The following is a 24,928-nucleotide window of genomic DNA, read 5'->3' as shown; positions in this document are numbered from 1 at the left end:
ACCTCGCGAGGTGGGACCTAGTTCATCACCGCCTCCCCCAAAAGAACACTGGTGACAGCTGCCATCACGGATGGACTCAAGGGTCATGAAGATGCACCAGCTGACGCCTCCACTAAGCTGTCCCTGGGCTTTGCTGGTCTTGACCACTGGCCCTACTTCTCTCGCAGAACAGACGAGAATCGGGCTTTTCCATGGCTGGTGGAGGGCATACCTGGGGACGGGGAAGTCGTTCGTCGGGGACTACAGTGCACAGAGCAGGTGTAGGCTGTAATCCCAGCAGTGGGGCAACAGCACAGGAGTGCAGGGGCCGCACTCATGGAAACCACGCGGAACAAGCACGTGGAGATGGGTGGGGCTGTCACCCATGCGGGGGGACGGCCACGCGTGAGAGCCATCAGGTTTAAAGGATGCTCACTCCTCTCGCGAGGAACGGAGTCTGCCACCAGGAGACGATGAGGGCAGAAGCCCTGGATCCGATGGGCAAAGCCTCTGCCATTTAGCGGCTTGTGTGATTTGGGGCCAGTTACTTAATTGCTCTGAGCCTTGATTTCCTCATTTGTAAGGACACTACTACTCTCTGCACCTTGCAAGGCCACTGTCTTTACGTGCGAGTCGTGTGCACAGAAGTGATTTTTTTTTTTATGGCAAAGCTCCATATCTGTGCTGTAGCCTCGAGATACATGGGGCTGTTTTAATTTAAATTAGCTGAAATTAAGTACAATGAAAAACTCAATTCCTCAGTCACACTGGTCAGGTACGCAGCAGTCACATGTGGCTAGTGGCTGCCATGGTGGAGCCCACGGGTACAGGACGTTCCATCCTCACGGAAGGTTCCACTGGACATGCTGCCTTACGCCATCCTTGGCTCACCAGCCTGGTTTTCCAGCAAAGTCTCCATGCCATCACCTCGTGGATGGTTTTTACTACCAGTGTTTTCTCAGGTCACCTCTCGCCACGACCACGGCCAGGAAGGGCTTGTGCACTGAGACCGTTCTCTACCCCGTCTTCTCCAGCACCTTCGGTACTACAGGCCCTTACAAGAACCTTGCTTTGTTTTATCCCAAAGCTCAAATAATCGGTGAGTCCGTCTTTCAAAATGACGGATTGCGGAGGAAACTCTAATTCGAAAAGATACATGCACCCCCATGTTCAGAGCAGCTCTATTTACAACAGCCAAGACATGGAAACAACCTAAATGTCCATCGACAGATGAATGGATAAAGAAGAGGTTGTACCTATATACAATGGAACACTACTCAGGGACTTCCCTGGTGGTGCAGTGGTTAAGAATCCGCCTGCCAATGAAGGGGACACGGGTTCGAGCCCTGGTCCGGGAAGATCCCACATGCCGCGGAACAACTAAGCCTGTGCACCACAACTACTGAGCCTGTGCTCTAGAGCCCACGAGCCACAACTACTGAGACCGCGAACCACAACTACTGAAGCCTGCACGCCTAGAGCCCACGCTCTGCAACGAGAGAAGCCACAGCAATGAGAAGCCCACGCACCGCAACGAAGAGCAGCCCCCGCTCGCCACAACTGGAGAAAGCCCGCGCGCAGCAACGAACACCCAATGCAGCCAAAAATAAATAAATAAATTTTTAAAAAAAGAATGCTTTCTTAAAAAAGAAAAAAAAGAAATACTACTCAGCCATAAAGAAGAATGAAATAATGCCATTTGCAGCAACATGGATGGACCTAGAGATTATCATACTAAGTGAAGTAAGTCAGATAGAGAAAGACAAATATCATATGATGTTGCTTATATATGGAATCTAAAAAAAGGATACAAATGAACTTATTTACAAAATAGAAAGAGACTCACAGACATAGAAAACAAACTTATGGTTACCAAAGGGGAAAGAGGGGGAGGGATAAATTATACACACTACTATATATAAAATAGATAAACAACAGGGACCAACTGTGTAGCACAGGGAGCTACATTCAATATATTGTAATAAACCATAACAGAAAAGAATATGAAAAAGAATAGATATATAATGGAATCACTTTGCTGTGCTAACACAACACTGTAAATCAACCAACTATACTTCAATAAAAAACAACAACGGATTGGAGGAGAAGGTGGCTCTGCACCCCTCACATGAGTGTAGTTCCTTGGGGAGAGGGCCAGGGTTTCATCTGGTCCAGTTAGTGCCTGATGCACCTGCACGGCACTTACATTCTTTGCTGTCTCTCCTTCCCTATATGGTAAGAAGGGCTGGGCAAACTAAACCGTTCCACAGCATGAGGAAGGGATTAGCGCTCAGCCACTTGCTCAAGGACACTCAGGTCTGTGACAGGTGTCCTGTGCCCCGGCCAGTTCCATCCTGGGACATAGCCACATTCAACCTGGACAGGATTGAAGCCAGCATCCCGGCCACTGCGCAATTAAACAGATGGGTATATGCGCTGCCCAGGTTTTGATTCCACAAGCAGAATTCACTCTTGTTAATTAATTCCATTCTGAGCCTCATTTTTCAAGCTAATCCGCTTAGTTTTAGGTCAGGAGCAATTCACTAGTACACAAAAAAATTAAAAGTCAAATAAGAAAAAAAAAACCTTCAGTGCAAAATCCTCAAGTTCTTTCAATATAAAAAGCATGTCTCAAAATAAGGGAGATCAGTGACAATTTGAGGCTAGAACATCAATCACACAACAATCAAGTTGGGTAAGAAACAGAGACTTGGTTTTTGTCTGAAGGGAGAAAAGTTATCTCCCTGGGGACAGACCATACCCTAGTGGTCCAGAGGGTGGGCTCCGGGGTGGGGAAGGCTGGGTTTAATCCCAGGTCTGTCCCTTTAGGCTGAGACTTCGGACGAGGTAGCGAATCTCCCTGGGCTTTGGCTGCCTTACCGTGAAACAGAGGCAGGAGCACCCCTACCTCCCAAGACGGCTGTGAACAGAAAAGGAGCAATGCACGTAGAGTGCTTAGTTGTGGAGCCTGGCCCGCGGCAAGCGCTCCACGGATGCAAACTGTCATTTTCTGAACTGCAGAAGCAGCTCATAATCTACTGATTAGACTGAAGGGAGGAAAAGGCTCCCAGAGCAGCTGGTCCAGCCACACCAAGTGTGCGGCCCCTCACAGATGCTCCCAGGGTCTCCTGGACACCCCCGGTGATGTGCACGGGGTCAGGCGGCAGGGTGCCCTGGCCTGGGGGCTCCATTTGGCTTCCGGCTTCTGAAGCCCAGTGTCTCTGGCATAGGTGCACTCACTGAGCGGTAGGACCACGCTCGCCATTTAGAACGGCTCTGCCCCCGCTCGGCACCCAGCACTCAACCCTCTAGAGACTGTCCAGTTGTCCTCTGCAGGCAGAGCACCGGCCCTTAACTAAAGGTCCCGCACAGGCCTCCCAGGCCTCTGCTCTGTGCCCCACTCTGCCCGGTGCTCTCCCAGCCGCCACCTCCGGCTCGGGGACCCTGGGTCTCACACTGCAGAGGCAGGCAGCCTATTTCAACACATTCAAATGGGAGAATTCGGTGCTTTTGACCATACCAGCTTTTTTTTTTTTCATTAGTAGACTCTTTTCTTTCTTGCCCAAAGAGTCTCAGGGCTGCACATAACCACCGTAGGTCAACACAGCATTAACTAAACTGTGCTCGTTTTCCCCACTTTATTCTCAATCTTTCTGACGTGGTAGAGACAGAACAGTCTCTACAGAGACAGTTTCCTCCTGTGCCCATGGAAGGGTCACAGGCTTCCAAGGTGAGTGACCTCAGTGTCGCAGACTAAGAACCCATGGACGCCCGGTGACACGGCTTCCCCTGACACTGGACACGCCCTCTTCTGTGCAAACCCCTCCTTGCACCCCTCAGCTCACTGGGAGCCATGGACGAGGGCACAGGCGGGGACCTCAGCTCACAGGCGGCACGGGCCGGAGGACCTGCTGGGGTCGGGCAGCTCTCGGCAGGCCTGTGGCTCACCGAGAACATTCTCTCCAGTGTAGCACATGCCTCTGATCTGGAAACGGCAGCGGTTTGCAAAAAGAAGGCCTCAGCCGCGGCCTCAGAGCACAGAGCTCTGTACCCGAGGGGCAAGCGCGTCCGGGACAGTCAGAGCCTCGCGTCGCCAGCGATCCCCCACCTGCTCGTTCCACTGCCGCCAAAACCTGGGGTCACAAAGCCTAAAGATCCTCCAGGGGACCTGCGACAGGTACTCCAGGCCGTGGGCGCCTCCGTCAGCCTCGAGGATTCTCCACCGTGGACAGAAACGCCGCGGATCACCTGATTCTCCTGAAATGGACACTTCAAAGGCGAGTCACAGAAACACTCCGATGGGTGTCAAAGACGCCCGCCCGTGTTTGAAAGAAGATACTGCATGGGCACGCACTGGCCCCGAGCAGGGCCACCGGGTGTCTCCTCTCCCCCCCCGAAGGGGTCCTGGGAGCGGAGACCACGGAGTAGGGGCCCGGCCAGCCCTGTGGCTCACATCCCTGCCTCCATCTATCATCGCCTGGAGATCTGGGGTAAATGACTCAATCTCTTCGGTGTTCCCAGGTGTAAAGCAAGGACAGCAAGACGCTTGTCAAGGTTGCGTCCTCTCAGTGGCCATGCTCAGGGCTGGCCTGTGGCGAGTGACACTGGCTCTCACCTGTCAAGCTCAATCCCTGCTTGCACGGTCCACCTTCCCCTCTGGGGCACCCGGGAGCCTTTCTTAGCCCCACAGGCGCCACCCTACAGCCTCACAACATTCCACACACCCCTCACACACAGGTCACACTGTACTGAGGAATTTTTTTTTTTTTTTTTGCGGTACACGGGCCTCTCACTGCTGTGGCCTCTCCCGTTGCGGAGCACAGGCTCCGGACGCGCAGGCTCAGCGGCCATGGCTCACGGGCCCAGCCGCTCCGCGGCATGTGGGATCTTCCCGGACCCGGGCACGAACCCGCGTCCCCCGCATCGGCAGGCGGACTCCCAACCACTGCGCCACCAGGGAAGCCCTCAGGAATATTTTTTAACTTGCTTTTTTATTGAAGTGTAGTTGACTTACAGTGTTGTGTTCATTTCTGCTGTACAGCACAGTGACTCAGTTATACACATATAGACATTCTTTTTCATATTCTTTTCCACGATGGTTTATCACAGGATACTGAATATGGTTCCCTGTGCTGTACAGTAGGACCCTGTTGTTTACCCATTCTATATGTAATAGTTTGTACCTGCTGACCCCAAACTCCCAATCCTTCCCTCCCCCACCCTCCCTCCCCCTTGGCAACCACAAGTCTGTTCCCTATGTCTGTGAGTCTGTTTCTGTTTCATAGATAACGTCAGTTGTGTCATACTTTAGACTCCACATATAAGTGATATCATAGGGTATTTGTCTTTCTCTGTCTGACTTACTTCACTTAGTATGATCATCTCTAGGCCCATCCCTGTTGCTGCAAATGGCATTATTTCACTCTTTTTTATGGCTGAGTGGTATTCCATTGTATCTATTACTCATGAATATTTTTCATACTTCCATCTCTCCTATGAGGCAGGCCATTAGGGCTCCATTCACTTCTGGGTCTTCAGTGCTGAGCACAACGCTAATCCCATAAAGTGTGGTTAGAAAACAACCTGCACTTAGGTTTTCCTTTGTAGACCTCTTGTTTTCCCATCTATTTTGTAAACTCCTTGATTATAGGGATGTCTCTGACTTCAGAAGAAAAAAAAAAAAGCTGGCAAGCCCCTTAGGCTCTAGAGAGTGAAGGCTGAAGAAGCCGTGGTCCCTGCCCTCTAGGAAGCCAGGGAGCCTCAGACACAAACAGGCTGTGTGAGTTAGGTGGTAGCGGAAATCCCTCTGCAGTGGAACCAACGGGATGGAGACAGAGATACAGAGAGAGTTCTATCCATCTAGCAAGAGATAGAGGTATTTATTTCAAGAAATTGATTGTGTGATTACGGAGGTTCGTTAAGTCCAAAATCTGCACGACAGCCTGGCAGGCTGGAGACCCAGGGTAGAGCTGCAGTTCGTATCCAAAGGCCGTCTGCTGGCAGAATTGCCTCTCCTTTCAGTGAGATCAGGCTTTTTCTACTTAGGCCTTCAACTGATTGGATGAGGCCCACCCACACGAGGGAGGGCACTCTGCTTTACTCAAAGTCCACTGATCTAAATGTTAACGTCATCTAAAAATACCTCCCCCGGGACATCCAGAATAGTGTTTGACCAAATATCTGGGTGCTGTGGCCCAGCCAAATTGGCACGAAACTACCCATCACGCCCTCCGAGCCCTGCTAACGTCAGAGGGTAAAGCCAGAAAGGCCGGGTCAGAAAAGAGGTGACGCAGAGCAGGCATTCACGGGCACCCTGCAACCGCCCCCTTCCCCTCCCCCCCGCACCAGAGCCACCTGACAACAGACTGCCGGAGAACACTACACGTGACTGCAAGCACCTCTCCTGCACGGAACGCAGACGGCCCGCGCTGGGACCAAAGGTCGAGCACATACCCTGTCCCGGCCACTCACCTGCCCGTAACTAGGAGTCCCAAAGGCACAGCAGGTAGAGCAGCCTGACCAGGGGGAGTGTGACCAGAGTTGAACATTCAACCAGACCAGGGTGCCAGGTGACCCCGCCTCCGAGCTCCAGAAGCATCTATAGTGTATCCGGAGGATGCCTTTGCTCGGGGGGAATTCACGCTTTCTGTGTGATCGTGTATCATCCCGCGGCTAAGAGAGACGCTCCCAGCTGTTGGGGATGATGAAAAAGTTCTGGAAATGGATCGTGACGATGGTTGCACAACACTGTGATGTATTTAATGCCACTGAAAGGTAAATTTCACATTACGTACATTTCACCACAATAAAAAAAAAAAAGATACGCTCCTTCAGGATAGGCCCACAAAACACAATACAAATTTCATCCCTCAAAGTCCTCGAATGAGTTTGCCAGATTACCTCAGACTCGTGGCCCCAGTCCTACAGGCAGCAGTCTCCTCCCCAGGGCAGTGCGGTTGGCCTCATTTGATTGTTCCTCGGCCCTGAGCACTGCAGGCTGGCATCGTCACATGCTGATTCGGTATTCAGCGTTCGGTGCAGGGGGAGACCCCAAGGTAGACACCTTGGACCCGAGGGCTTTTGTGGTGAGTAGGCCTGCAGGGAAGCTCTACAAACGCCAAGTGGGGGACCGGCCCCACCACGATCAAGGCCTCTCATACAAGATTCTGGAAGGAGGGCTGGAGGAGAGAGCTGAGGACAGACGAGGCAGCGCCACCTCATCACACGGGACAGCGTCTCCACACGGGTGTGACTCTCTCTGCAGTGACTGCACCTCCTCTGATGGCTTCTTCCTCCTGGAAGAACTCCCTCCCTCCCTCTTGCAGCCCCAGAAGTGAAACACATTAACTCCTTCATTTTCAGGGCGACACAGTTCACCTCTTCTCCCACACACCTCCCTACCGTCTCCTCACGGGTTAGATCACCCAGGACTCTTAACCACTTTCATCTGATTCTGAGATTCCCCTTCAGATGAATTCAAGAATAGTGAACCAATAAAAGTACTGAAAATACCGGGGTTCCTCTGGACACCCTTCCCGTTAGCAGCAGTGTCTGTCGAACTGTGGGTTTTCCTTCCTCGCTCGGGTGCCCTTAGAGCACTCACCTTAGAGCACTCACCGCTTCTGAGGCTTGGAGCTCCTGGCCAACTCTCACAATGACCTTTACTGGGACCACTTGAGAAACCACGACCCAATCTGGAATGTTTTTTTCCTCACTTAAACCTTGATCTAGAATCTTTCAAGCAGAGCTAATCCCCAATGCGGCCCTACCTCAGAAGCATGCAGTCCAGTCAGCAAACCTTACAGTCTTGGCCGAATGACACTATAAAGCCAAAGCCAGGCCTTGGGTCTCTCCTGGAATCCACTGTCCCTTCCAGGTATCAGCTGTGTCCATGACAGGGTAATAGGAGGAAAGTTATCTGGTCAGCTTTGCAGACCCTAACTGGCAGGCCCCGGGGCAATTCTGTTACTGTGTCACACACAACAGCAAAGGCTCAGTGGCCCGCGATCACTTTTATGAGTTCATGGTTTCAGGACTCGGCGATCCAGCCGGGACATCTGCCCATGGTCAGGGCGGAGAGGCCAGAGGAGAACCATGCACACGCCCTTTCCAACCCCTTCATGCGCCACGTCTGCCGGCCTCCCATCGGCCAGCCTCAGACCTGCTACCGGCGGGAGGGCAGCAGGGGGCGAAGGGCCACGTGGGCAGCAGGATGGCCACAGCCTCTTTAGGCTCAGCAACCGGGATCCTCCAGTGGAAAGTTATTTAGAAGAAGAATTTATTTGACAAACAAAAATGAAGAAAATGGGCTTGTGTGCACCATCCCACAGGTGATGTTAAAGAAGAGAAGAATCACAGAACCTTGCAGTAGAAGGGGCCTCACTGATTAAGGCCCCCCATCCTTTCACTCTACAGCTAAGGACACTAAGATCCAGGACAATTAGGGAGCCGGCTTAGTTCACACAGGAAGTAGCAGAGCTGGGCTTGTAGCTGGCCCCCAGGACTGAGGAGGGGGTCCCTAAACATTAGCAGCGCTGAGCCAACTCATCTGGGAAACGGGTGTGCACACCACTGCCCCCTGTACCTCACGGCTGGTGTGAGAACAGAGGAGATGCAGGTGTGAAAGCTCGGGGGTGGGAGGCTCCCCCTGCCCCTCGCCCCATGGCTGGATCTGCCTGGGCCACTGCCTAACCAGGATTAGGGTCTGGGGGACCAAGACAAGGGCCAGGATGCTAAAAGGACAACCGTCCCCAGGCCGTGTGGGTCCTTCTCAGACAGAGGTGTCCCTCCCTGCTTTGCTGCCACCAAAAACACCTTCATCTTGACCAACATACCGGGGAGGCCACGGAAGTCCTCGCTCCACCTGCCAGGGACAGCCTGCAGTCAAGGGTAGGTACCCCTTCAGCACCTGCGTGCACGGGGCTTCCAGTCACCCCGGCCTCGGCGGAGGCCAGACTGCTTGGGACCGGGAGCTGCCAGCTTCCATCCTGACTTCTAAATTCAAACCCTCAAGCTGCACAAAGCTTCCTAGGATCAGAGAGTTCTAGAAATAAAAGGAAATTTCAAGGTACCATCGAACCTTTTATCTGACAGATGGGGATTTTATAGGTTTCACAGAAACTAGGAGGAACCCGCACAGAGAGGAAAGAGAGAGAGAGAGAGAGAGAGAGAGAGAGGCCTTGCAGGTAATGGTCGTGACTCCTCGCTACTCGTCAAGTTTACAGTAAAAAGGAAGTGGTGGGCTTCCTTGGTGGCGCAGTGGTTGGGAGTCCGCCTGCCGATGCAGGGGACACGGGTTCGTGCCCCGGTCTGGGAAGATTCCACATGCCACGGAGCGGCTGGGCCCGTGAGCCATGGCCGCTGAGCCTGCGCGTCCGGAGCCTGTGCCCCGCAACGGGAGAGGCCGCAACAGTGAGAGGCCCACGTACCGCAAAAAAAAAAAATAAAAAAGGCAGTGGTGCCAGATGCACACAGAAGCCACGTGCGCACATTCCTTCAGAACCCGCACAGGCAGAGCCCTGGGAAGGCAGAGCCATGACTTTGTACCCCGGTGCCTGGCACGACGCTGCAGGCCACAGCACTCAGCAGTAAGTATTTATTCAAAGGATGACTGAATGTCATATATATACAGGGAAACGGGCTCCCCTGTCCCCAGGGCAGTGTCACTGTAAAAGATACTATAGCGATGGCAGGGGTTGTGTGGGGAGGGAGGGCCCAGGCTGTACGTCCAGAGTGTTTCCCGCTCTGGGGTGGGTCTGTCTAGCAACAGCCTGAAGCCTGTGCGTGAGCCCAGCTGTAGAGCCTGGGCCCAGCCCGACCTGAAGCCCCCCGGCCTGTGGGGCAGGGCGGGCTGCTGCTTGGGGCACATGCACCTTCCTTGCCATGGCTCAAGCACATGCGGCACGGAGATGCTCAGCTGAACCTCCCTATGAATCTTTCCCTGGCTCGGGGGAGGGGGGAGGAAGTGTGCAAAGCCCCTGCGCCTTGGGCCTGGGGCTGCAGCCGGGCAGGGCAGTGAGGGCCGCCGAGTGGCCTGAGCGGCAGGGCGGGAGGAACCAGCCCAGCCGGGGTCCGCGTCGCCAGCCCCGTCTCTTCCTTCCGTGCGCCCCGCACCCTGCCGCCCCGGCAGCTCGGCGGCATCTGACGCTGCCCCCGCAGCGGAGCTCGGCCACCCCTGCAGGGCGGAGCCAGGGAGCAGGCAGCAAGGCCGGCTCAGAGGGCGGGGCCCCCGATGCCGTTGCAGGCCTCTGAAGGTGTCCTCGGGACAAGCCCCGGCAGGGTCTGGCGGTGTTTCTGGGGCGTCATACGGCGCGCTCTCGAGAGCCATGGCAGCGACCTCTGCGCCAGCGTTCTGGTGAAGCCTCTGGCCGACACCGTAAGGGCCTGAGCCCTGATCGGTGTTTACGGCTGTTGTTTAACCCCAGGGGCCGGAGTGGGCAGGAAGAACGTGCAGCGGACAGCGCCAGCTAGCCCCGTGCCCCAGCAAGGAAGAGAGCAGCGCAGCCCAGCCTAAGCTGCAGCATCTAGTGAGGCGCAGTGAAAAGGGTAAGTGGGCAAGTTCACCGGTTACCAAATCCTCCCTCGGCCTCCAGGGCCGGCCCAGGGCTCACCTGGATGATGAAGCCAGTGGAAGAGCACTGCCGGACCCAGAGGCTGAATTTCCGCTTTTTCCTCTTCCGCAGCTCCCGCTCTGTGCACGTGGCAATGAACACAGGGTCCTCATCAATCAGGGGTTCGTGTAGCACCTGCCGGGAAAGAAAAAGCAGAGATTCTCATGGAAGGCAGCGTGAGCGCAGGGTGGGTCTTCAGGTCTGGGCTCAAATCTAGTCTCTGCCTTTGACCAGCTGTGTGACCTTGGCTAAGTTACTTTACCTCTCTGATCCTGAGTCCCCTTGAGTCTCCTCGAGTCTCCTCATTTGTCTATACCAGTGTTTGGGGGAGGATTAAATGAGAAACTGGCACTTAGCAGGTATTTAGTAAATGGAAATCATCATGACAGTTATTATTATTGGCCTAAGGTCCTCAGTCCAAACTCTCACTTGGGAGAGGGACCTCCAGCAGGGGTCCTGACTTCCAGCTGGACATGCCTCGTGGGGACACCCACTTCCTTTCAAGGAAGACCGTTCCACTGATGGACGCTCCAACCGTTCACTGACGCAAAGGTGACCTACATCTAACCTAAACCTACCGACCCAACTTCACACGATTCCTTAGGTTCTTTAGGTTTTCCGGACAGCTCTCATGCTGGCCCATGACCTTCTTTTTCCCAGGCTAAACATTCTCTTTTTAAAAACTCTTCCTGAAATGACCCAGTTCCCTCATTGCCACGACCGAGCCTCTGGCTCTCCTCTGGGTCATCACGTCCTTTCTGACGTGGGACTCCCCAGGCAATTTTTAAACTTACTTCACCTATTTCCACTTCTACATGGCACGGTGACAGGACTTTTTCAATGACAAGACAATAAAGTAAAAAGAAATGGCATAAAAACAGGTTCCAGGGGTTCCCCAAGTTTTGTTTCTTCAAGCTAAAGCTTTTGGGGGGACTTCTGGGTAAATTTTAGGAAGTTGCTACACTTCCCTTCCAATCCAGTTTCAAGCTTCCTTACGGATTGGTACGTACATGTGTGGTTCACTGAAATGAAGAATGCTGGAAGTACTATGATTCCAAGAACTCTTCACAAAACTCCAGATCGGGGATGGCCCACTGCCCGCTGTGCCCCTCACTGACGTGCTGGGCACACGTCAGGAATGAAGTTTTCCCAGAACCCGCCGTGCCCCTCACTGACGTGCTGTCAGTGGCTGCTTTTGGGCTACAAGGTCCCAACACAGACCACATGGCCCCCAAAGTCTAATACCTGGCCACTGACAGAAAAAGCGTGCCAATGCCCGCTCTCCATCAGGGCCTTTCAACTTGAATGAACAAACTAGTCACCTGGGAATCTTATGAAATGTGGGTTCTGTTTCGGAAAGCTTGGGGCAGGGCCTGAGTTTCTGCATTCCCAGCGAGCTCCCACGTGATGTCAGAAAGTAGCCTGACGAGGGCAGAACAGGGGATAACACTGACCGAGTGTGAGATGGACAGTGGCCTTCCACTCTCCCATCAATGTTACCTCGAATTCCACTTAATAAATAACGGCCCTGCAGTGTTGGGTCTTAGGTGTGCATACCAGCCCCTCCAGTGCTCTGTTGCTGGAAGCGGGGGGCCTTAAGCCCGGCCTCCCCTGCCTTGAGCTCACGAAGGGGAGGCTGGAGAGGCTGACCTCGTGCCCGGTTCCGTGCGGCTCCCCAAACCTTCAAAGCCCATGTGGAACCACTGCAGCAGGATGGCCACGTCCCACACACGGAGGGGCGGGCGGGTGGAGTGGGGAGTGAGGAAGATGCGGCCCTCTCTCTGCTCTCCAGAAAGCCAACGTCCTCTACTCCACCTGCACTTATCACAGAATCCCGTTCAAGTTTCTATTTAATCACATGCTTCACCGAAGCAAAAGAGCCAGCAGGAACGCCTGGCCTTCCATGGCTTCTCCTCTTTTCTACCCTCATTACAGGCATGTGGAACGGGTCACAGCTGAGCGCAGCACGGGGTAGGGCGCTCTCCAGAGCTCTGAAAACTGCCCCCTCCTCTGCCAGGCTGTCGTCGGCCAGCACTGCTGTCGCCCAGCTGTGTGTTCTGAGTCCCTCCCGGGTATGACGCGCTCAGGCTGGGGGGGCAGTGGTTATGCAGGGGAGACACGGCAGCCATGTATTGACTTCTGCAATCCCTCCCCCAACCCTCCTTTAACTAATCTGCCCCGGGGCTTGAGGAGATGCAGCAGCTCCCCATTTGGTAGCTGTGTATAAACACTCGTGCCTGGGCGCACCCCACTGCTGGGGTTACTGATGGAGTCTGGAGACTGTAAGCTCATCCCAAAGGGTCCCATTTGCTGGAATAAAAAGGCTCCAGAGACTGCAGGGCAGAGGGTGCCGTGTGCCGTGTGCCCAGGTGCGGTGTGTGCGTGGCGGCGATGCAGAGCTGTTCCCCGGAGCCTGGAGCGGAGTCTGCTGGGGGATGGGACGGGGACTGTTCCCACTGGTCTCAACAGGCAGAGTGAAGACCGTCAATGGAGCCCTGAGGCCTCGGGGTGGAGGACTGCCACTTGAAAACACACCTTCTCCTCGGATGGAATGTTCCAGAGCCAACAGGGATTTCAGAAAAGGAGAAGCTGGAAAGCCAGGGAACCTTGAGGGTTTCCTTTATTTTACTTAACGAAGACGTATATGACCCTGATGTTTCTATGTGTAAGAACGAGGCAGCCTCTGCGGCAGCGAGGCAGAGAGGCTAAGGGCGTGCGCGTGTGTGCCCAGAGCCACCGCTCGACGGCCCGCGTTGGCGGGACCGCCAGCCCACAGGAAGGCCCGAGCATGCTCCAATCCACGCTGCACTCTCTGGTCTCACGTGCTTTGGCTGGCCCTCCTCACGCAGAGCTGGCTCAATGGGGCCCAGAGTCGGGAGGAAGAGGAAATTCCAGGTGATGACCAGCGCACTGGAAAGCCAATCCCAGGGACTCGGACTTCCCCTCTGCCTTGTGTTCCTGTCTGGTGGGTGGACTCTACCAGGTACTGTTTGCCCCCCAGACCCCCTTTCCATCTTCCTACCCTGCACTGTGTCCTGGTGGCCAACCTCTTATAAACCGCACACCCCAGGGCCCTGCCCCCAGCGCCTGGCTTGTGTGGCCACGAGGGAGGGATGATGCGAACAAGAGATGCGAGCCCTGCCTGCCTGCCCACGCCGTCGCCACAGGCTCACGGCGGCTTCCCGCTGCTGCCAGCCCAGGTGTTCGCCACCCTGGTGATGCCCCTAAACCCTGACTGTCCACAGTCCCTGCTTCCAATTCTCTGCAACTGCCCTTCTGGAACATAGCATTTGTTTCCTGCTGGGATCCTGACCAACATTTAGAGCGCGGGATGGAAAATGGTAGCAACAAGAGCACATAAGTTTGCAAATACAAAGGTAAAAATAAAAATTAAATACAAAGTAAAATTTTAAAAAGAAAAAGCAAAGTGGGGGGAACAAAAAAATCCAACGTGAGCAGAGAGCTGAGAGCCCTTCCCCAGACTAACTCTCACGCCAGCCCCTCTTTTCTCAGCCTCAACAACTGGACGCAAAGAAAAGATGTGGGCGGCAAGAATAAAGTGACCGTCCCTCGAGGGCCTCCCCTCGCACCCATCTGAGCCGCACGACGCAGCAGGGCAGAGCTGCCGCCCCAGACACCTGCCCCCCTCACGGCACCCATGTCTGGGGTTGGGAAGGGGTGAGCCCACACAGCTCAGAATTCGCTAGTGGGTGCTGCAGTGTGCCCACCGGCCAAACGGACCCTGGGGACACACACAGAGGCATGGCGATCGCCCGGGACGCAGGTCTCAGGTGTCTGATGCTGCAGTTCCAGAGGGATCAGACCGCCCGGGGCCGGCACACGGCAGGCACACACAGACATGGGTGTAATCACAGGTACAGCTCGTCTAGGGGCTGGAAGGACCCTGGGCAGCCTTATCTTTAGGCTGTTGAATATCAATCATCCAGGGAGTTGCTTGCTTGACTCTGGGAAGATGCTTAGTCTTAGTGAGCTCACAGCCCCGTCCAGCAGCTCTTCAAATGTCTGATGCCAAGGATGGCCAGAATATGGATTTTTCCCCTCGCATCCCAGCTGGTCTGGCTCATTTTCAACCAAGCAAATATTCAGTGACACACACAAAAAAGCCACGCCCAGCCCTGAACTTGGTCCTGCAGGGCCTGTTATAAGGCAGGGCGTGTGTCCCCAAAGACCCCACCTCCTGGTAAGAAGGAAGGTGAGTGACAAGACACAACGGCATTCGTTGCCCTATAAATAGTTGGGGGATTCGGGAAGCCTGGAGTCACACGGGGTCCTGGAGATGGGAAACCCGCAAAGCCAGAGAGGAGGGAACACCTCCCAGGAGTCAGAAGGCGCATCACAGACACCTGGAGACCCTCATGAGCCGGCACGTTCACAGGACAGCAGAGCAGAGGCAGGAGAACCGTGCAGGGACCGCGGACCTGACACAGGACATTATCTTCCCCACAGAAACCCTGTGCTTTCCAGCTGTGCGGAGAAGGTGAGACAGGGAATTAGGAGAGGATCTCAAAGAGAACAGCGAAAAGAACTTGGGGCTCGTGGCGAAGGCCTTTAAGGAAAAGCACAAGGAAAAGTAGTTGGGTGGGTGGGTCTTTAAATGTACAAATAAAAGAGAAGTAAGATTTTGTCTCCGTATGGAACAGGTCAAAAGGAACTGGGCTCACGTGGGCCAAGAACCTCCTGATGTTTTCCTTAGAGAAATTTCTAGAAAGAGCCACCTCCTCAGTTTCCCGACCCGCAGAGCAACTTTGAGGACGATTCTGAGACTGTCTCACCACAGCCAAATGCGATTGCCTCAGCCAACCAGAAGGCCGGGGCTCGGGAGCTGAGACACACACAGCCTCCATTTAGGAAGCGAGGAAGGTGAGGGGCCGTAACAGTCAGGGCCGGGGCTCTGTCACCTCCAGTCCAAAGGCGCCCCGCGCCATGGGACCTCAGCACCTGAGCCACTCCGACGGCCTGAGGACGGCTGCAACCCCAGGTTCGTTCCCTTCACCCCCTAGAAGGCCTCTCGCCTCCTTTCACCACCAGCAGATGAGCACGTACTCGGAGGGTACAAGAAAATTAACATTACCCTGAGCAAACCATCATTTACAAAGAAAGTGTAATTAAAGGAGACGGAGGGGCTTCCCTGGTGGCGCAGTGGTTGAGAGTCCGCCTGCCGATGCAGGGGACGCAGGCTCGCCGGGAAGGTCCCACATGCCGCGGAGCGGCTGGGCCAGTGAGCCATGGCCACTGAGCCTGCGCGTCCGGAGCCTGTGCTCTGCAACGGGAGAGGCCACAGCAGTGAGAGGCCCGCGTACCGCAAAAAAAAAAAAAAAGAAAAGAAGAAGAAAAAGAGAAGGGAAACTGCATCTCGGAGCAAAACGCTGAATGTGGGTTGGAGCTGTTCCTCCATCAGCTCCCTCTGATTGGATGGGGATGGATGGGCTGGTGGCCTGGGAGACGAGCAGGGATACCCCGGAGGTGACCTCGGGGTCAAGGCAGGATGGGAGGGTGCCAAGGGCACCACCCACCGTTTCCCCAAACCACTGCCACCCCTGAAGGCCCGGCCCTGGCTGGCGGCCTCACCTGGGTTTGGGAAGGCCTGAAGGCGGCGTCGAAGCCATTCTGCAGGGAGTCCAGGAAGGGCTGGACCTTGTAGAGGCCGTGTGTGGTCTGGCTGGAGCGGAAGGCCACGACGTGGAAGTACTTGAGGATCTTCTCGAAGCGGGCCTGGCTCATGACCAAGGCAAGGCTGCGGTTGCTGTAGAAGCCGCCGCTCCAGATGCTGAGGACGGACTCGCAGTGGGAGGTGCTGGTGGAGATCACGTAGCCCAGGAACGCCTTCATCTCCGGCAGCGTCACGTCCACCCAGGCCCCGTCGCTCCCGAACCGCTCCTGGAACTTCTTGGCGTACAGGTTGGTCTGCACCACCATGTTCTTGAGGACGTTGTCAGGGACGAAAAGCTGGAAGAAGTCCACGGCACTGGCGCTGGGCGGCATCTTCCGGATGGGACCTGGACAGGCAGGCCAAGCGCCACTGCTACAGCCACTGGGTCCCCTCGAGGCCTCCGCCCGAGCGCCACCTTCCCTCCCGACGCCCTCCAGGGAGGAGCCCGAACACGCGCCCCGAAGCGTCCTGCTCTCCGCCCCTCCCCCGACAGGACACGCCGCCCCGCTTCCCCACTGCGCCCTGCCCTCGGCCCCGCCTCACAGATCTGGCAGACCAGAAACACCATCGGAGAGAAAGGCCCGCGGGGTAGGAGGGTGGAGGGCCCCCACCAGAGACACAGCGAATTCGGAACAGAGGAGCTCGGCGTGGCGCACTGGCTCTCGTCTCCTTGTAAGTTAAGGTGACTTTGGAAATAAGAATCCTTTCACCACTCGGGGCCCGAAAGATTCCATTCAAGCGAGACGGCAACCTATTAGGTACTGTCTGGGTGGTGACTCTTAATTTATTAGTAAATAAATCTGAAGGGTCTTGTTTAGATAATTTCACCAATGCAATGAAAACCTCACAGTTTTTTACAAATGCAAGGACAGCCTTTTGAAACACACACACACACACACACACACACACACACACACACACACATCCTTAAAGAGACATGGCTTTCAACTCTATGTAAGCCAGGCTAACAGTACGTAGAGACTTGAAGGGGACAAGCTTTGCTTCTACTGCATCCTCATAGTGACTTCTAATAAAAGCTGTGCACGTTCTTTGGAAGGTTAAACTCACCCCCAGCCCACCCCCAACTTTCCTCTACGACTGAATTAGGCAGTCTCTGAAAAACAACTTTTCTACAGCAAAATTAAGACTGACAGTGTACATGAGGCGTCCCAGGTCTTAAACGCAGATGGACAGATCTGGGACGTGCAACCCTAAATTTACTGCTCGCTAACTGCACGGCCTTGGATAGATTTCTTCATCTCTCCCGTTCATAAAGTGGGCACAGTAATAGCTGCTTTGCCGGGCTGTCGTGTGGGGCAGGCTGAACGGGGGACGCAGGGGATGCACCGCGCACAGTGCCTGGCCCTACGGAGGTACCTACAACTGGGTAACCTTTACTGAGATGTTATCCACAGAAATCCATTGACGGCGGGCTGAGGGCTTTAGAATGCTCTAACTGCCCTCATTTTACAGAAGAAGAAACCAAGGCCCAGAGAGCAAAGCGGCCACCATATTCTCTCTCACCAGTCGTTTCTTGGAAGGGCTCTAGGCGGTCCTGGTGCCACGGGCACCGCCCTGGCTGACCTGACAATGAGGCGGGGAAGACGGCTCCACGGCCGCCCTGACTGAAATCATTTTATTTCCGCGAACCTTGCAGTAGGTGAAGCCATAAATTATTCAGGGGTAGCTTTCAAAAAGGAGGAAAACCAGCATCTTAATGGCTACATCATGCTGAGTAAGCAGAATGAAATGTTCTCTTCCAAAAGTTATGTGTAAAGTCATTTTGCCTCTCAGACCATTTCAAAATGAATTCACACAGGGGCCTGGCCAACTGCTTAATGAAGAAACCGGGAAGTAGCTGATACCCTCTTATAAACTCACACAGCCGTCTCCCTCCCCTCCCTCCCCACGGCCACCCACCCCATCGTGTCACCACGCCACTCCTTCAAGGCCCCATCGCCACCACCCACCTGGTTCCCTCGGCCTCCAGGGGATCAAACCCAGGATGTGGCAGCAGGCCTGCAGACTGGGGGGCCCCGAAAGTCGCTCAGAGACTCCCCAGCCCACCGCATGCGAGGAAACCCTAACCCCCCTTCTCAGCAGCGGCTACAAAAGCAGATGTGCTGTTTGGAAAGGGGACGGTCACTCGAGGGTGGCAGGGAACCACCATTCAGTGAAAAACGTCGTGGTGATCCTGGGAACAGAAAGGAGTGCGACCGGTATTCCCTCCCCAGACGTTCTCGATGGGGTGAGGGGAGCAGGCCACGGAGAGTGACCCAGTGACGTCAGGCTGGGGAAGGCTGTGCCCACGAGGGGACCCTGAGTCCAGGGCCTGGGGACAGGGTCCGGGAGGCTCCCTGAAGGGGCCACGCGAGCTGGGCTTCATGGGTGGAAGGTCATCAGCCCGTGGGGTGGGGCTGCAGACGTTGCAGAGTATTTCGGGCAGAGAGAACATCTCGTGCAAAGGCCCCGGGAGGAGGGTAAGCGGCTCGAGGCGTCGAGGGGCACGGGACCTGGACTGGCACCGGGGCCGGGCCAGTGAAGCACCGTGAGCACGACGGACCACACCTCAGGGGGTCCTTGCTGCCGCAGAGTGGGGGAGATCTGAGCAGCTCCTGAAGTCACTGAGACCCGGCGGGGACCCAACGGAGCGGGAAGGGTGGGCACAGCCCATCTCTGTGCTTCTCGGGCTCCTGCCCTGGTCCCCCTGCAGGTGTGCTGGGCACGGGCACGGACTACAGGCGAGGGGGCAGTGGGGGCGGCCTGAGCCCGGGAGCCTCCACGCAGAAGCGGCCACATCCACTGATCACTTCTGCTGGCACCAGGACTGGCACGCAGGCTGATACCGTAAGCTAACGGTGTCTGGACCGAAACCCCAGGCCCCCACTGCGCCCCCCACCCTCTGCTCCTCCCCACCGGCCCCCCGGTTACCTGGGCCAGACACCTGGACCACCGTGGGTCCTGCGCCTCCTGCAGCCCACGCCCACCCCTGCGGCACGTCCTGCCACCCTCATCGCCACACCATGCCCACCAACCAGCGCATGCAGCCCGCCCTCCCACGCGGCCGCCACCTCTGGCCCGGACGATAAAAGCAGCCTCCCGCACGGGCATCCCCCCTCCCCAAATAACTGACAGCAACAGGGAAATTATTTTAAAGACACAAACCGGAGCACAGTACCCGCTGCGTGAGGAAAACGCCCCCACGAGCGCCCACTGCACTTAAAGCAGAGCCACATTCCTCCCCAAGCGCTCAGGTGCAGGGCCCTGCGTGCCCCACCCCCAGACTCGCCTGGGCCGCGCTGCATGCCGGGCAGGTGGAGCTGGCGTCAGGCCTGGGCCCCGGCATCTCTCCCCACCACAGGCCCTGCGTCCACGCAGGCCGTCTGCGGGGACGAAGCCCTCCTGGCCTCTGGATTCACTGAGCATCCCCGGTAGGCTTTCCTGCCCACCCAACTGCAAGCTGACCAGCGCCGGGCTTCTCAGTCTCGGCCCCCACTTGGTCTCCCCGCTTATGTTCATCAGCCTACGGTGGTTTTCTTAGGGGCTGACACTTGCTGTGGCCTGCCTCTGCCGCCCCCACCCTCAGAGGTCGAGGCCGTCCTATCACCCTGCCGCCTCGGAGCCCAGTACATGGTGTGTTCATCACATTCCTGCTGATGGTGGATGGAACGTGAGTGGCAGGGAGGAAGGAGCCACGCCCACCAATGAGAAGGGGCATCGGTGCTGAGCCCCCTAGGCAGGGTCTGGTGTCTGGACAGCAGCCCCCCGTGCTAATGCCTGGTGGAGAGGCCAGGTCAGCCAGCAGCTTCTGTGTGTAACAGGAGGCCTGAGTGGGCGGGCAGGGTGGGGCGGAGCTGGCACACCCCTGGCTGCGCCTCCCTGAGGACACCAAGCTGGGGTGGCCAGGTGAGCCCTGGGTGGGAAACACTTGGTCACGGACAGGATGTGGGAAGGGGTGCATCACAGACACCTACCAGGTGCCCAGCTTCGGTGAGCTCGCTTGGGATCTTGTTGGGTTTAATTTCCTCCCTCCCTCCCTTCCTGGATTGAGGGAAACCACTGCAGAACTCCCCCCGGCCCTTCTGCGTCTTCTGATGCCTTTTCCCCCTTCCCTGTCCACAGCTGCTGGCTGTGTGACCTTAGGCAGGCCACATAACCTCTCTGTGCCTCAGTTTCCTTATCAATCCGATTGGAGTAATAACCACCCTAGAGTGAGTGGAAGTCAGACAATGGCCGGTCCCGGCCAGTCCGCCCTGAGGCCCGCTGGGGTGTGGGTCCCAGTCCCCAAGGAGCTTCTCCAGCTGCTCCCTTCCCTCCACGCACTGCACCACCCAGACCCGAGGCAGCGGGCACCCCGCGTGTGGCACTGACCCCCACCTCTGCCCTGTCTGGAAGAAAAGGCTGGCTTTGTGTGCTTTCGAAAGCGTAACCTTTTAGAGACTGAAGCTTTCATTTTGAGATGAGATTGGCATTTTGCATACATTGGCACTTTGGGGTACAAACAGTCAGCAGTTTTGCGACATATATGAGGAACACAGTATTTCGAATTAACGGTTTAAAAATAAAAAAAAAACTTATCTCCAGGCCAAATCCAACGGTATAAAAATATAACGGGAGGACTTCCCTGGTGGCGCAGGGGTTAAGAATCCGCCTGCCAATGCAGGGGACATGGGTTTGAGCCCTGGTCCGGGAAGATGCCACATGCCGCGGAGCAACTAAGCCCACGTGCCACAACTACTGAGCCCACGTGCCACAACTACTGAAGCCCACGCCTAGAGCCTGTGCTCTGCAACAAGAGAAGCCACCGCAATGAGAAGCCCACGCACCGCAACGAAGAGTAGCCCCCGTTGCCGCAACTGGAGAAAGCCTGCGTGCAGCAACAAAGACCCAATGCGGCCCAAAAAAATTAATAAATTCATAAAAAAATATAACGGGAACATCCTGCATCATCACAAAAATATTCCTCTCACTGGAGACACTGAAAAACCTTAAGGCAACAGTCCATAAATGGGTAACGCAGAAGACAGGCGGACCTGTTGTTCTCATTGCCAGCTGCAGCTGGTCTTCATCTTCGGTGGACGTAATCGTCCTGTCTGTCGCGTCCTTCTCTCCTTCCCCCGGTGGCTGATAGGCAGGACAAGCCAGCTATCTGACAAACACTTGAGGTCTACGTCCCCACTGCAGGGCGCAGCCAGGCGGCCACGGGAGGGCTCTAAAGCCTCTTCCCTTGCGTAACTTCTGCTCACAGCTAAGTGACCGGTAACGAATGCAATTCACAGCCGGATCAAGGGGTCTCCAGGCAGGGGTAGGAGTCCCGGCTGTGTTCCTGACATCCCTGGATGTGTGGCAGGGGGGAAGGGGGATACCCTGCCTTATGTCACTGGGCGGCTGTAGGCAGCACCAAGGCTCCCCTTCCGTTTAGGCCTGATCTGCAACGCTTACCAACATACGGAAATGAGCTCAGATCAGTGCTACAGTCCCCTAAATGGTGTCTTCCAACAGAGGAACATCTAAGGCCGTTAGAAAACCTGCAGAAACCTGGCCGGAAAACCCCAAGAACCGCGTCAGTCACGTAATGTATCAGCTGTGGGGCTTCCTCGTTAGGGACGCATAACAGTAAACTGTGCACGTGTGTGCGTGTGCGTGCGTGTGGTCTTCCTCGAGCTGATGCAGCACAGTGGTTGGCAAAGCAGTTGACCACACAAAGAAAACAGTTTTGGCGCCGGGCACCTGAGTTGATGCCGTTCACAGCGAACAGACCATAGAATAGCAGCGTGGAGTCCCTACAGAAAGAGGCTAGTGGGCTAATGGAGACACTAAATCCAGAACCTTGACTAGATGTCATGTGGCAAAGCACAGGTACACAGAGAAGGGGTGACATGCACCCGAGCCTGACGTGTCACCTTCAGAAACACTCACTGTATGAGGCCCATACACACACGTAAGAAAGCCCTATTTCACACGAAACGTTCAGATTTCTGTGTGACAGCCAACTCGAGTTCCTCCACCTGAAGTCAACCTGCTCCGAGGGGTCTCCTGGGAGCGCTCTGCTGGGCAGAGGTGGCCGTGCCCCTCTCCACGTGCACTGAGCTAAGACAGCCCTGGAGAGAAAGGATGGCAGTGCCCGCTCCCCTGGGCCCGGGGAACCCCCCAGCCCGACCGTGTCCTCTCTGTCTGGAGCAGCGGTGTCTCTACAGTCGAGCTCACGTGCACAAACTATTCTTTGGACTCCGTTCGTGAAGAGAGATCAGATCAGACATGTTTGTACAGACAGAACAGGAATTCCTCCCCCTCCGACCGGATCTGGTTCTCAGCGTGAGTAGCAAGGTGATGACACCACAGAGCAGACGCAGAGGTCACACGAACGACAGATGTCACTGTAACTGACTGCTTTATTGGCAGTAGCCCAAAAGCCAGGAGGCAACAAGGCTATTCTGCGACAATCTGTGAGTCTGTGAGTCCTGCCATGCCCAGTGTGCTGTGGCCTTCAACAGTCCACGCTACTGAGAAAGCCTGGCCCAGGCTCCCCCTGCACCCACCCTCCCCCCAGGCTCATTCCCGACCCACCGCCCGCCCTGGACCAGGCTCATCCCCCCAGGCTCATTCCCGACCCACCGCCCGCCCTGGACCAGGCTCACCCCACTAAGATACTTGGGCACCAACACACAGCTTCCCCTCTCCCTTAGTGCTGGGGGGTGGGGTGGTGGTAAGGGTTGAGGAAGAGCTGCGCACAGCTGGGGCTGGGGCTGGGGCTGGTCTGGGGCTGGGGCTGGGGCTGGCTCTGGGTCTGGGGCTGCCTCTCGGTCTGGGGCTGGGTCTCTGGGTCTGGGTCTGGGTCTCTGGGGCTGGGGCTGGGTCTCTGGGGCTGGGGCTGGGGCTGGGTCTCTGGGGCTGGGGCTGGGGCTGGGTCTCTGGGGCTGGGGCTGGGGCTGGGTCTCTGGGGTTGGTGCTGGGGCTGGGTCTCTGGGGTTGGTGCTGGGGCTGGGTCTCTGGGTCTGGGTCTAGGGCTGGGGCTGGGGCTGGGTCTCTGGGGTTGGTGCTGGGGCTGGGTCTCTGGGTCTGGGTCTGGGTCTAGGGCTGGGGCTGGGGCTGGGTCTCTGGGTCTGGGTCTGGGTCTCTGGGTCTGGGTCTGGGTCTGGGTCTCTGGGTCTGGGTCTAGGGCTGGGTCTAGGGCTGGGTCTGGGTCTGGGGCTGGGGCTGGGGCTGGGTCTCTGGGGCTGGGGCTGGGGCTGGGTCTCTGGGGTTGGTGCTGGTGCTGGGTCTCTGGGTCTGGGTCTGGGTCTGGGTCTGGGTCTCTGGGGCTGGGGCTGGGGCTGGGTCTCTGGGTCTGGGTCTGGGTCTAGGGCTGGGTCTGGGGCTGGGTCTCTGGGGCTGGGTCTGGGGCTGGGTCTCTGGGGCTGGGTCTAGGGCTGGGTCTGGGTCTCTGGGTCTGGGTCTGGGTCTGGGTCTGGGTCTCTGGGTCTGGGTCTCTGGGGCTGGGGCTGGGTCGGGAGCTGCCCTGCTCCAGGCTCTCGTCTACCTGAACCTCCGGGAAGCTGCTGTTTCTCTGATTCTCAGCTTCTTATTGGTGACTTGCATCATCTCCCTTCCAAGACTAACGAAACAACAAGACGATGATGTAAGTTATCTTGAGGAATGTCAATAATCGCATAAAAGTCTCATATCATCATTCTGAAATAGCTGCTGTCCAGACACGTTGAGGACAGCCCGTACTGGGCCCAGGTCCCCATGACTCACCAGGGGTGGGACCTTGGGCACATTGCTTAACCTCTCTGTCTTGGTCTGTTTGGGCTGCTACAACAGAATACTACAGGCAGGGGCTCAAACAACAGAAATGTACTTGTCACAGTTCCGGAGGCCAAAAGTGCAGGGTCAGATGGAGTGCAGGCAGATTCGATGTCCGGCGAGGTGACGGCCACCTTCAGGTTCATAGGGGGCTGTTTCCTCGTTGTGTTCCCATATGGGGAGGGGACCAGGGAGCTCTCTGGGTCTCTTTTATAAGGCACACATGCCATCACGAGGGCTCCACCCTCATGACCTGAGCACCTCCCAACACCATCACACTGGGCGTTAGGTTTCAGCATATGAATCTGGGGGGCACAAACGCTCAGTCTACAGCACTGTAATCTGCAGTCTCCAAGTCGGTAAAGGGAAGATAACAGTATGAAATTCAGGGTTTGGGTGAGGATGAAGTGGGGCGACGTAGGTCAGGAGCCTAAGGTGCGTCGCACACGCCCGACGCCCAGTAACAGCGCCTCACCACCTGCGGACGGCATCCATGAACCCCGCATCCCCGGCCCCTGTCCCTCTTCCAGGAGCTCGCGTACCAGATGGCTGTGACAGAACAGCAGGCTTGGCGACCACACTTTGTGTTTCATTTAGACACCGTGTCTATTTTTCACACGAGGCTGTATTTTGAAAGCTCTGCTTGGGTACAGAAGGACATTTTCCCACTTGGGGAGCACCTGATGGGGGAGGGACGTGGTGGTGACGAGCAGTCCAAGGCCTGCCCACCTCCAGCCCCAGTTCGTGCAGAGTGGCCAGGGAGGATGGGCCACCCGGATGCCGAGTTAACGTCCCCCATTGCTTCCCAGATCTTCCCTGATGCCAACACACCCACTGCAGCTCTTCAGCCCCAATCGCATCAGGTCCGTGCCCGACTTCCATC

The 24,928-nt window shown here is 56.1% G+C and overlaps 1 protein-coding gene across 1 annotated transcript in view; it reads right to left on the bottom strand.

Annotated features, from left to right (window-relative positions):
* PGBD5 (piggyBac transposable element derived 5) overlaps positions 1-24,928 on the bottom strand; it is a gene marked incomplete at both ends in the record, with an annotated part of 88,524 nt that overhangs the window by 18,304 nt on the left and 45,292 nt on the right. The window contains 2 exons of the mRNA XM_082853863.1: positions 10,590-10,724; positions 16,179-16,606. Coding sequence (XP_082709989.1) covers positions 10,590-10,724; positions 16,179-16,606 — 563 coding nt within the window. The remainder of the gene's footprint in view (positions 1-10,589; positions 10,725-16,178; positions 16,607-24,928) is intronic.

Source organism: Leucopleurus acutus (genome assembly GCF_964270905.1).
Source record: "Leucopleurus acutus genome assembly, chromosome: 14".
Taxonomy (NCBI): domain Eukaryota; kingdom Metazoa; phylum Chordata; class Mammalia; order Artiodactyla; family Delphinidae; genus Leucopleurus; species Leucopleurus acutus.
The sequence above is the reverse complement of the archived record's forward strand: the minus strand, read 5'-3'. Positions and strand labels throughout refer to the sequence as shown.